Genomic DNA, 13,042 nt, shown 5'->3' with positions numbered 1-13,042 from the left:
CCGATAACCTATGATACATGACTCATACGATATAAGACTCGGCGAAGAGTACTAGAGAAAGACGCAAACACAAACGAATCAAAGTACACTTTTTGTCAGATGTTTCTACGTTATTTCATCTACTGACGAGTGGTTAACCTTGGAGCCACGAGTTGAATATCACTAATAATATCTCATTTGTTCAATTTGACTGACAATGTATGTGAGTGAATCTCTTATCAAATGATGAATGCTATACATAGAAGTGGTCGCTAAATAGTGAGTGTGGTTTTTTTCATAGGGAGATTGTTGACGGTAAGCAATTAAGAATTGATTCCTCTCTAGGTTATCAACTTATATATTTGTATTACTGGTATACTTGCAATGAATTTTTATCAATAAATTAAAAATGAAAATCATGATATTAGAGGTTATGTTAGTTATAACATCAGTCTTCCAGTGGAAAACGTTTGAGTGAAATAATGTTTTCCTACGATCCTATGACACACGCATTTTGAAAAGTACTTTTCAAAATTAATAACTGCTTGCTCCTAGATGGATTTTACACTTTTCAATCTTAGTGCTATTATGTACTTTTCAATTCTAGTGTTGTTATATTCTTTTCAAGTCTCCAATGTTAGTATGTGTTTAGGTACTAATTTTGAAAGACAATACCTGCTTCTTTATTGATCGTAAGAAAAATATTGTACACAACTTGTGTTGAAAGTGACTTTTCATACACTCGTGACTTTTCATATACTCGTGTATGTGAAAAGGGTCACTTTCAACTCTTGTTGTGTAAAATACCATAACAGCTCACAATATCAGGTTTTTCTTCAGAAATATGAGTCCTGGTAGAAGCCGTCTTATGTTGGAGTTAGCTTCAAAGAAGCATACTGTCGAGATATCATCATCATATTGCATGTCGACTAGCAACAGAATTATACGCTCTTTCACTCCATTACCAGAAAATTTATTTGACGAGTCAACTTCTTCAACTAACCTGTTACCTGTCGTAGAACCAGAACTTACTTCAGAAGAAAGTGAAAAGATGGCTTCGCTTACTACGCTGATGCCTGTTGTTACAGAACAACTACTACTACCTGAATTATTATTGGCAGAAAATATACTTGAGGGACCGGCTTCGCTGACTACCTTGTTACCAGTTACCACCCGACTTTGGTGGATTTGAGCAAATAGAAGCATCTTGTACTATTTCAAATAATACTATCGTAGTAGTTAGTCAAATCAATACTGACGAAATAGAAATTGAAAAAGGTGACCAAAACGATACTGACGAAATAGAAATTGAAGTATGTGGCCAAAACGGTATAGGCGGTCAAAACGGTACTAAAGACATGGCAATTGAAAACATGGAAACTGGAAAAAGTGGTCATGATGTTACTGAAAACAGTTCCGGTGTAGGGTCTGCTGATGAAGGACACGAGAGTTTCACCGGAGAAAGAAAAATAAAAAAAGATGTGCTTGAAGCAGTTGAGAATCGGAAAAATGATGAAGTCGTAAAAAGTAGGGACTCTGAAGACAACCTACCACTTGCTGAGATATTTAGGCAAAATGCACCTAAGGGTTACACAAAAAATGGAGAACCAAGGAAAAGAATAAAGAAGAGAACATCAGAACAAATCAGATTAGAAAAAGCAGAAAAGTGTAAATTGCTAGTTGAAAAACATAAAGTAGTTCCGCCATGTTTAGTTAATGTCTGTAAAAAAAAGTTAATGTCTGTAGAAAATATCTGAAGATCAAAGACAACAAATTAACTTAAGCTTCTGGAGTTTGACAGAATAAGAAAGAAGAAAAATTTCACTAGTTCGGACTTCCATTGTCTACTATATAAAATGAATTGAAATCCCTGAAACAACTAAAAAAAAATAATTAAAAATGAATAGCTGAAAATAACAATTATATTAAGCAAAATAAACGTGAAATGAAATAATAGTGAATTAAACTACAATTGAAAATATAACAATTGAATAAATGAAAACAAAATAAAAATAAAGGAATGAAAAAAGAAAATAAAAATAAAAAGTGTAGAGATTCCAAGTCACGTTAGTTCACGACGTTTCGATTGTGAGTATCTACAATCGTCTTCGGGTGCTAACTATTTAGCAACTTTCTTGCTCCAACTTTTGCTTTTACGAACATCTTTTTCTCCCAATAAAAATTGTAATTTATAATGCATGTTGGTTTCCGCCTAGTCTATGACTAAAGGCAGATTCTTACGAGTTGACTTGACAGTTCCACATGCTTTTGTTTCCATCTGATGTAAAACATCCGGTGAATTAGGGCATGTATACCAATTAACAGTAAACAAGATATGCCCCTTTTCATATATAAGACCCAAGTACAGTCATCATAATACTTCCTGATTTGCTGGTGAAATCTTTGATATCACTAGTGGCCCGTGTATAAATTACAAAATCTAGGATGTACCCGATATCACAGTCCCACAGTAAAAAGAATTTCATGCCAAATCTGTGACATTTTGACGTAATATTTTGCCGAAAAGAAGCCCGTCAATGAAAAAGCAATAAACTCTCATTTATACAAAGTTCCCATTTGACACAAGTCCTTCCTTGAATAAATTTCGGATATTATCAAAAACTCTGATTTTGATAATTGAATCTTCTTCTATTAGAATGTTATCGTCATCTCAGGTATGCAACAGTTTCGTTAGAATCTAAAATCGATCTGTTTTCATGAGCCTTGAAAATATTAGTGCGCAAATGTTGGTAACTTTCGAACAATGAGTATTCAATTGCTATTTTTTTTGAATGCGGCATCAGTAGAACAGTTGCGAAGAAACAATACAGCTTTTTGAAATCAACAGGTTTTCACTTTTTCAAACATAAAAATTTTGGAATATTTTTACTACATGAAAAAACAAAATATTTAATGGTCTGATCTGTAGTACCTTGATTTTTCAGCCAGAACTGGATTCATCAAATTCGTGAATAATTGGTGAAAACCCGTCTGATGATCAAACCCATGACATCTGTTCAGGAAAAGACATGTCACCTTCATCTTCACTACTGAGCTGTTGTTATATCATATTTGGTTGGTCCATGTCAAGCATACGCTGTGTGTTCTCCAGCATTTCATTATGCAGCATCCGATAATTCGGATCCGATAGCTAACATTCTTTATCATTGTCATAAATTTCAAAATTTCAGTTAGCATCTCTTCTAGTTTTCTTTATGTCAAATACATTCGTGACATGGTTGCAATATCTTAAGAAAAATATGGATAAATTGGCGAAAATGAACTCTGATAGGGGTAAAGCAAAACTAAGTGTGTACATGTGATCGTCTGTGCAGACTAATGCAAGGCGCATTGAGGCAGGTAACGGACAGGCACATGGTATGACAGAAACAGGACGCCACCCCCCCCCTCCCCCCATAAGAAACTGTGGAAAGAGAAACAAAACTTGACGTCATGTTCCCGTCCCGGCATGTTCACGTCCTGTCCTGTGCCGTCCTGTCGCAGTGTGTATGAAAGGTGAATTTATGGCCATATACCTTTCAAATAACATACGTCGAACTTACTGACTAGTATTTCCGGCTTCAGCATTCAGAACATATTTGATTTTGAAGGGCGAGCTATCTCAAGTGAAGCAGTTGACCCGTTGACGAGTATCCTCGTCTTGAGCAGTGAAAGGGTTAGGAACCTATTTGTTGAAAAAATCATTTATTTTATATGAAAACGACAATATGAACAAATTTTAAAATAATTTATGCAGGTGGTGAATGAATAACTTTTTTCAATGTGCAAGTCCATCACAAAAAAAATAATCTATCTCTCTGTTCACAGGATTCACAATGGACATTTTCACAATAGCCTGTATTTCATCAGTTTTTGTACTAGCGATCTGGCTTTTCTCTAAATGGAGTTTTTCCTATTGGAAAAAAGTTGGTTTGGAATATCCGCAACCAGAATTCCTTTTCGGCAATACTAAAGGTTTTCTCACGAGAAAACTGTCCTTTGGTGACCAGATGAAGGTAATCTACGACGAATTAAAATCTCGGGGTCTCAAACACGGAGGTTTCTACATGTCTTTCAGACCATCATATTTGCCAATTGACTTGGATCTCATTAAAACTATTATGCAGAAGGATTTTAACCATTTCGTTAACCATGGCTTGTACTTCAACGAAAAATCCGATCCGCTGTCAGGACATCTCTTCAATTTAGAAGACGAGAAATGGAGAAATCTCAGAGCTAGGCTGACCCCAACATTCACGTCAGGTAGGAATAACCAAAACAGTATCTGAACTCAATGAGATAAAACGCATACTTATTATAATTGATTTTCGAGAAATAAGTTTTTCACAACTTGAATCAACTTTATAACGAGAAAGATGACTTTGTCATCTGCATCACTTGGAAAAAGTTTTACACAAAGCCAGACTATCCATATGGATATGTCGAAGGATTTGTGGTAAAACTTGGGGTTTAGGTCTCAAACAAATCCTTTGGATTTGTGTAATGATTGTCAGACCAATGATCACTTATGGTACAATTTCCTGGTGGCCGAAGGCTTTACAGAAAACAACCCAGGCGAAGCTCTCTGGCTTACAGAGACAGGCTTGTCTGGCCATCAATGGTGCCATCAGTACCACACCGTCAGCGACCATGGAGATCGTTCTAAATCTACCTCCTCTCCACATTTTTATGGAGAGAGAGGCTAGATGGACTGCACATAGACTTTTGCACATTGCCAATTGTACAAGGCAATTTAATACAGAATGCAACAGACTGTTGGTTGATACTGGAAGTCACAGCATTCTGGAAATGACCTCCGACTTCATGCCTCCAACTATCAATTACGAGCTGCCTTATGAAGTACTGTTCCCGAGTAGAGTGGTCTTGTTGGCTATGTATGTCAATATTTTTTCAATTCGAGAATAAAATGATCATTATAGTGAGTTGATGAATGTATTTGTAACAGATCTAAGTATATGTGCTGGCGGTATACTTCAATTTCTAACTAAGCAATTACACTGGTATTTTAAAAGAATATCAATATTTGATTGGCCGCTGAATTAAAAATAATAAATCTATTTTAGGTAAAATAAAAATGATGTTCCAAACGCTGGTATCATGTACCTCTGGTCTCGGAAACATCCTCACGGACCATTCCATTATTGGCGATGCCATAGACATCAAGGATGTCGTATCCCGATTCACAACTGACGTGATAGGTTCTGTAGCTTTCGGAATAGAGTGTAATAGTCTCAAGGATCCCGACTCCGAATTCAGGCATTGGGGAAAAAGGATATTCACGTTCGATTTTATGAGGAGAATCAAGAACAATATAACAATGTTGATTCCGAGGGATATTGTGATCAAGACAGGCATAAAATTGATGTCACGTGACTTGGAAGACTTCTTCATGAACGTGGTCAGAAGCACAGTTCAGTTCAGAGAAACTCACGACGTCCATAGGAAGGATTTCATGCACTTGCTGTTACAACTGAAGAATAAAGGACAAATTGCTGAGGACGATAGCACTGATAAAGAAATCGAAATTAAGGCACCCGGTCAGTTGTTGACTTTCAATGAAATAGCAGCCCAGTGCTTCGTATTTTTCTTAGCTGGATTCGAAACATCTGCTACAACGATGACCTTTGCACTTCTGGAACTTGCTCTCAACCAGGATGTTCAGAAGAAATTGAGAGAGGAAATCAATACTGTTCTAGATGCGAGTGATGGAGAAGTAACGTATGAAGCTATAATGAAAATGAGCTACCTCGATAAAGTAGTTCACGGTGAGTAATATAAATCTTCGAGTTATATAAATGTTCATTTTTATACGTAAATTCAATATGAAACAATATGTGCCAATTATTAGTGACATATCATATTTGAAAATTTACCTATCAAAAAAAAAAGAATTTTATGGAAACTTTAAGATTTCGGAAGTTAAAATCTACCCCGTCTTCAAAATTGTAAAAAACTGACTATATCATGTAGTTTTCTTTTTCATATTCGTAATTTCAAAACAAATCTGCCCTCTTTCATACAATGTGACTTTTTTTCAGGCATTCATGATTTTGTAAAGAAAGAAAAAGAAAAAAATCAGATCATATGTCTTTTTCAAATTTACAAGCCATTGTTTGCAGGTTTTTGAATTTGGCGATTTGTCTGCAGCTGTGACAGACATAAAAAGCGATAGAAAATGGCTGAATCAATGTAAAAAAAATATTGATGATAACTATAGGGAATTCAATCTAAGCGATACTCCCACTGGTATCAATTGTGAACTGGGGACAAGTACATTGTTAATTATGATAGTATCTATTTTTCTCGTTGTTTTGATAATAATTTTCCAAGTGAACTGGTGAAGATTCGTCGATTCTCACAGACACACAAACAGATGTAAATGAACAACACGGGTACGAACACACTTCAAGGTCTCGCCTCATTGGTTTAAAATAAAGAATAAAAAAAAAAACGGAAGCATGGCAGGTTCGGTGTCGGTTGTAAAATAAATCGTTGTTTATGGCGATGTAGCATGTGAGGCGTTGCCGGTTTCAAAATTAAGCTTGAAGGGTTAGGAATACAACTCGGTGAAAATATTGTGGAAATGAGATGATGACGATGATAACTAGAAATGGCTAACGTTTTTAGGTGCGTTCCAAAATGATAGATGGACACTAAGTCGTATATTCGTTAGCCAAGTTAGCATCAACAGGAGAATGAGGAGATGGCACTCGAAGGTGTCGAAGAGTTACGTGATGTGGAGTTGACGTTCAAAAATGAAACAATGGGGAGAGCGAAGTATTCGGCAATGATATTTCAAAATACGTTGTTTTGCGTGCGTTTCGACCGTTCTCCGTTCGTTGATTCGCTATTGTTTCATCATTGTCATTTTTTCGTTGTCGTTTTTGTTTTCGTTTTTGTTAAGGGTATATTATCATTAAGCGGTGAGGTTAGGTTGAAAGAAGAAATGAAACATTTAGAATATTTATTTTGAATTTTTAATTTGGTAACATATCACAAATCCATTTGTATAAAATATCTACGTTTTGGAGACTGCAATTGTTGTTGATTCGATTGAGAATGTGATGCATACAGGGTGAAACACATTCGTTGTTGTCGAATGTGGGAACCATCCATGTCGTATTGTCATAGCCCTCCAAATTCACAACGCGTGTAGGTACATCCAACTCGTGAAATTTTGCAGTTAGATAGTAATGTTTTAGATGTCGTCGCATATGAATGACATCGACATCTTGTGGATTTTACATGAGGATGGCATCCAATTGATTATACTCCACAAAGCCAGAGGACTACCTTCATTCCGTGAATGTTTCCCTCCAAGTAACAGGCGGTACGGCGATCTTCTTTACTCAAACAGGAAAATGGTTGTTTGGCAGCAGTAAGAAATTGGTAGATTGAATTCCAATCCTAATGGTTATTTCTTTAGGATGGAATTTTCGCTCGACGGTGAATCCTTGAATATCTACAACAGCTATTCTCATGTTGACTCTGCGATTGATACTCCCGCAAAATCACATGTTCAGTTCTATTTTTTGATAATTTCGCGGAGCCATTTTTACAGAATTATCATTCACCAACGTTTCTCGGTTTGTTTTCAGAAACCCTTAGGAAGCATTCACCAGTTCCCGGAACACCAAGGGTCTGCAATAAGGCCTACAAAGTTCCCGGTACAGATATTGTTCTGGAAGTCGGAACGAGAGTACATATTCCGTTCCAAGCTATCCACTGGGATCCTGAATACTATCCAGAACCACAAAAATTCGATCCTGAGCGATTCAGCGAGGAAAATAAATCCAAACGACACCCATTCGCTTTTTTGCCTTTCGGAGAAGGTCCCAGAATATGCATAGGTAAGAATTTGTGTTCCCAACCTGTAAATTTTTATGTAAAAATATATCTGAAAAGTGTCTGATTCTTCAAAATATGATCTACATGTTCATCCAAATAATTCAAAAGTGAATTTGCAGAAGATGTTATTCCTGTCTTGGCATATTCAAAATTTATCGAATACATACTCAACTTCTGTCCCTAATGTAAGTGAAAGTAACCAAATATGTAGGTTTTTTGTTACTTGGAAGCCGCCTGGCTTGTCCACTTTTTACAAATCTTTCAAAAACGCTGCATCCTCGGAAACTTATTGCGTTTTTCTTCCCATGTTTTGTTCGATGTTTGTCATATTCTTATGCATAAACGTTGGGTCGTCCATGAATTGATTGTCTCCATCTAGTGCCTCACGTTAGCAGATAATTTGTTTCTGTCCTCGTTGCATTGCCTACTGCTTGTTGAAGCAGTTTTTCAGATCTCTTTGTGAAGGTTCTTTCGTGTTCGATCCCAGATGCATCTTCCCAGTACTCTTTATGCTTTTTATTGACCCACTTTCTGATGATCAAATCGTGTATCAGACTTTTTGAGGAAACAAGAAGATGGAAAGACGTTTCAGTTGGCTGAACTTTGTTTCACAAAAATATACAAACTGAAAAGCCTACTTCTATTGAACACCTAAAAAATTAATTTTTCTACTGAATTCAAGTTTATATGATTTATTGTAAATTTGAACTGATCACAAACAAATTTTTTACTATTATCAACAACTGGAAGATTTATAATTATTATGTAATTTTCAATTGGGTGGAAAAACAATTTCTGCCTTGAATTCAACTCACGGCGAGAAACTCAACTCTACGATTCGATGGTTAGTACAGAGAAACTCTCCATTCATTATTATTTTCATTATCATTAATACTAGAAGTGAAATTCATGGTGTTTTTTTTGCATACATTATTAAAATAATCTGAGGTTTATTCTAAAGAAGTGAACTTTAAACGTTCGAGCCAGTCTCGAATATACCTACACAGTAGTTTGAATGGACTGTCGTCTATCAGAAAACAACTATTCCCCTGGCTAATACCACGAAGGGCGTTGAATTATATCCGACAGGCGTCAGTGCAGGAATCTTCACAGAAAATGTCCTGCATTTGCAATTGGCAATAAAACTGAAAGAGTCGACTTTCAATTTTGGAACAGGCACACTTGCAGACCGGTTTCGGGCTCATTAGCCACTCATCAGTGCAATATAGTGGCCATCATCGACCTAAAGTTGATTCTTTCAGAGTATTTCATTCCTCTTCCTAAGTTGGAGCGAATAACTAAATGTCACTCCATCTAGTGGACGAGGTACTAACTAACTGCATATCCGAAATTTGCCCCATTCGTCTAAATTAAGGAATAAAAACTTTCTTTTTAGTCAGTGGGCTATGCTTGAAGACTGGCAGTAAACAAATCTAAAGAAATGAACTCTGAACGAATGGTCTTCCCCAGTTATATTAGATGCCACCATCGATAATTTTTCATACACTGCTCCACACTATCTCGATAATCTGAGAATGTGTTGCTGTGATATTTTCCTCAGAGAGGCTCAAAATAAATAATAGCATCTCACAGCCAAACTTATCCCTAAAAATGATTGTATCTCTGATTTCTGAGAGTACTCTCCAGATAGAATGAAGGGGTCCCGGTATTGGAAGCGAACTATTCGACCCCCTAGTATGTTTTACTGTAATAATGGGTCGTTCCATCGCTAGTGGCGGGCAGTGTATATCACTTTGGCCAACCTCATTTAGGTGGTAGATGCATTTGGGCATTTCCATTAGTCCTGAGAGTTTCATGATTCAACGTCAATTATTACGGAAGATACAGGGGTGTTTCCGTGAGAAGTGGGACATGTTGGGATTTTTCAGGACTGAATTTTTTTCAGGGAAAAGTGTATTTGTAGTAAGTTGGTAGTCCTGATCACGAGTCGGAATGAATTTTAAAACTATTTCGCCCCCTAGTATGTTTTACCGTAAAATGGGTTGTTCCATCGCGAGTGGCGGACAGTGTATATCACTTTGGCCAACCCCCAATCAGGTGGTAGGTGCATTTTGAGCATTTCCATCCGTCCTGAGAGTTTCATCATTCTACCTCGATTATTACGAAAAATACCGGGGTGTTTCTATGGGAAGGGAAACACACTGTATGTGATGACAAATACATATTATTATATTGTCTCCTTGCATAGACCTATTTCGATAAAACTTATTGAGCCGGGACTCTCAACTATTTTATTCTTATTTTGTTATTGTTAATATTTTTTTTCAACCAGGCTTTCCAGAGATTTCGATATGATTTGAGATATTTGTTATTGTTATGCACTGTTTGGAACCGTTGGTATAGTAATGATTATACCTACTATTTTTAACACCTCGACACGTGTTTCAATCACTCGGTGATTGAAAAACGTTTCGAGGTGTTAAAAAATAACGGTTTGGTGTTGGGATAAAACTAACTCCAGTAATATTCATATTTGTTTTTATTGCATCGTCGAGTAACGTTTACATAACTTCCTTTTTTATTTCAGGTGCAAGATTTGGACTTCTTCAAGTCAAAGTGGGTCTCACTGCCATTATTAGAAACTTCAAAGTTACTCTGAACGAAAAAACAAAAACCCCCATAAAATACGCTACCAACGTATTCATCACATCGGTAGATGGGGATGTGTGGCTGAATGTCGAAAAAATTCAATGAAAAATACTCAGAGATTCGAAAACAACATTTTATGAAGACATCAATAAAATCAGTGTTAATAACGATGTTTTTAAATTTTATTGTGCTGTGTGAAAGTGCTCCGCAATCATTTTATGTTCAGAATTCTTCAAGTCGCAGAAACCAATATTTCGCAAGACAGTACTAGCCTTCTATAAGAAGGCATACACACGCAGGCAGACAGGCACACAAAAGTGCTCGCGAGTGAGTGCGATCATGTATATACAGTTTTTCAGGAATCCATTTTCAATAATCAGCTGTGTAACTATTTTGTTCACTCTTAGAATCGCTCGAAATGCGAAATCGAATATGGCTTAGAACTAATGGTGTATTCAGGCTGAATGGCGCGGTATGAAACTATCTGCCATTTCCTGATTTTTCGGGGATGCTTGCAGACAAGTTTCAACGTGTGTACACTTATGCGTGTCAATTTCAGTCAGTTATTGTACTTACCATCGTGTGGAGAATATATTTATTAACGAATCTGTTTAAAATCTATTTTTCCGGTAACCAGCTGTCGCAACCCTACGAACAACAACCCTCAGAAGTCGAAACTTGTGCGAGCTAAGGATCAACGAGGTCTTGCCTTTTAACATGTGATTCCTAACACGGGTTGGACGATAGCAAGTGAAAATCGATCGTTTAGACTAGGGCCTGAACCACCGACCAACACGGCCGTCAATTCGAATGAGTGAACAAAGCACCTACGTCGAACCACCTGGCTACCGACCGACCAAAACACAATATAATAATATATTATATCCAATGAAAATTGAGAAATAAAACTTCCTGTTTTTTTCCACTTGTATTTGTAAGTAACGTTACTGCAGTATGAAGAAATATTCAAAAGAATACAATAAACTGAAATAATCGAAAATGGTAACCGTAATACAGTGCATTTCTTTAATGTCCCCCCCCCCTTTTTTATTTCTTGAACGGGTCAGCTCAAAAAATTGAAATTAGGGAAAATGAAATTAATGCATGAATATTTTATTTTGAAATGAAATTGACAGATGAAACTTTCAAGATGGCGACTAGGCGCCATTCGGGAAAAAAATAAATGGAACGGGGGGTCTTGTGACACATCATTTTGAAGTTCCTGACGAATACTTCACAATCCTAGAATATGAAGTCAATATCTTCACCTGCTACAAAATGGTGGAACATTTGATAATTTCCTGAAGGCAAACATATCAATATCGATATTTCTAGAAATATTCCTTTTTATCTGCCATATGGCAATTCCAACAACCCGATAAAGTTTGTTAAGTTATTTTTTGTTTATAATAACGACAAAAAATGTTAGTACGACAATGAATATCATTCAGTGACACTGTTTTTCGAGTTTGAAAACCGTGGATTTTTGGGATTTCTTCCTGACGTTTCGCTGGCGCGAGTGGCTAGCTTCTTCAAAGGTTTAACCATCATGACTTGCTGTCCGATGACTAACTTTTAGGCTTTGTAAAGCGTATTTGTCAGGTAATCAGTTGTATTGGTACCTGTATTTGTACCTGTACTTGAATCTGGAACATTAATAATCTTGCTGCCTGTTGTCATTCTGTTCGTTATTCTCGAATTCCTTAAAATGGGGTTCCATATTCGATTGAGGTTCACCGCTTCTTCTTTTTTGTTGGAATTCTCCGTGTGTTTGTGGATCTCTATTGCCTCCCGTACCAGTCGGCTATGGTATCTCTGGTTGGGGGCAATTAGTTCTGTGTTTTCATATAAAATTATGTGGTCTCCTTCACTAAGTGCGTGTTCTGCCACATCTGTCTTGTTCGTTTGGCCTAGTCTGCAGTTCCTTTTATGCTCAGTCCTTTCAGTCTTGTTCCCATGAATCGTTTGGTGGTTCCTATATATACCTTCCCACAAGTGCACGGTATGCGATAGACCCCTGCTGCTGATAATGGGTCTCTTTTGTCTTTCCCCGAGCTGAGGCTTTGTTGAATCTTCCTCCTGGATTCGAAGACTGTTTCGATGTCGTGTTTATCCAATAGTTTTCCAATTCTGTCCGTGACCCTAGGGATAAACGGTAGATATGTGCGTGCAACCATCTGATCCTTTTTCGCTTTTTGAACCGTGGTGCTTTCCTGATCTGGGAGGCACTGTATCCATTCGATCTCATGGCCACTTCAAGGTATTTCAGTTCCCTCTCCAGACCTCTCCCGATGTTCTGGTTCACATATTCTCCGAGCCCGTTCCGTTAGAGTGGAGATGACTCCTCTCTTTGGCTAGGATGGTGGTTCGATAGTGCGTGCAAGTATCTATCCGTATCTATCTGTAACTTAGCCACAAGGTCGGCTTCAATTCAAAAGTGTCTATCGCTTTTCCTTCAAACCGTTCCATGAAATAATTTGCTATCACCATTGAAAGTAACTTGCTGTGAGACATGCTCTAAAACTCTAAAGAATTCGACGACGTCATTCGGGAACACGTGGGCTAACCCCCTCAGAATCTTCCA

At 37.1% G+C, this 13,042-nt stretch overlaps 2 protein-coding genes across 11 annotated transcripts in view; one reads left to right on the top strand and one right to left on the bottom strand.

Annotated features, from left to right (window-relative positions):
- Window positions 1–13,042, bottom strand: part of LOC111510402 (uncharacterized protein CG43867) — a 746,925-nt gene that overhangs the window by 338,801 nt on the left and 395,082 nt on the right. The gene's annotated exons all lie outside the window — the stretch shown is intronic.
- LOC113174994 (cytochrome P450 6-like) lies at window positions 143–11,381 on the top strand. Of its 2 annotated transcripts, XM_074169733.1 has the most exons (5): window positions 143–294; window positions 3,808–4,242; window positions 5,064–5,765; window positions 7,599–7,850; window positions 10,397–11,381. In XM_074169733.1, exons 2-5 carry the CDS (start codon window positions 3,816–3,818, stop codon window positions 10,561–10,563), a joined length of 1,548 nt encoding a protein of 515 aa, XP_074025834.1. In that variant the 5' UTR covers window positions 143–294; window positions 3,808–3,815; the 3' UTR covers window positions 10,564–11,381.

Source organism: Leptinotarsa decemlineata, unplaced genomic scaffold (genome assembly GCF_025532065.1).
Source record: "Leptinotarsa decemlineata unplaced genomic scaffold, Ldec_3_MD MMD2_P_RNA_scaffold_6, whole genome shotgun sequence".
Classification (NCBI taxonomy): domain Eukaryota; kingdom Metazoa; phylum Arthropoda; class Insecta; order Coleoptera; family Chrysomelidae; genus Leptinotarsa; species Leptinotarsa decemlineata.
The sequence above is the reverse complement of the archived record's forward strand: the minus strand, read 5'-3'. Positions and strand labels throughout refer to the sequence as shown.

What these genes read in the sequence shown, in the direction of transcription:
- LOC113174994 (XM_074169733.1), top strand. Translation starts at nt 3,816, where the DNA reads ATGGACATTTTCACAATAGCCTGTATTTCATCAGTTTTTGTACTAGCG. An exon ending in GACCCCAACATTCACGTCAG is followed by an intron (nt 4,243 to 5,063) that starts GTAGGAATAACC and finishes AATCTATTTTAG; the next exon opens with GTAAAATAAAAATGATGTTC. An exon ending in AGGTCCCAGAATATGCATAG is followed by an intron (nt 7,851 to 10,396) that starts GTAAGAATTTGT and finishes TTTTTATTTCAG; the next exon opens with GTGCAAGATTTGGACTTCTT.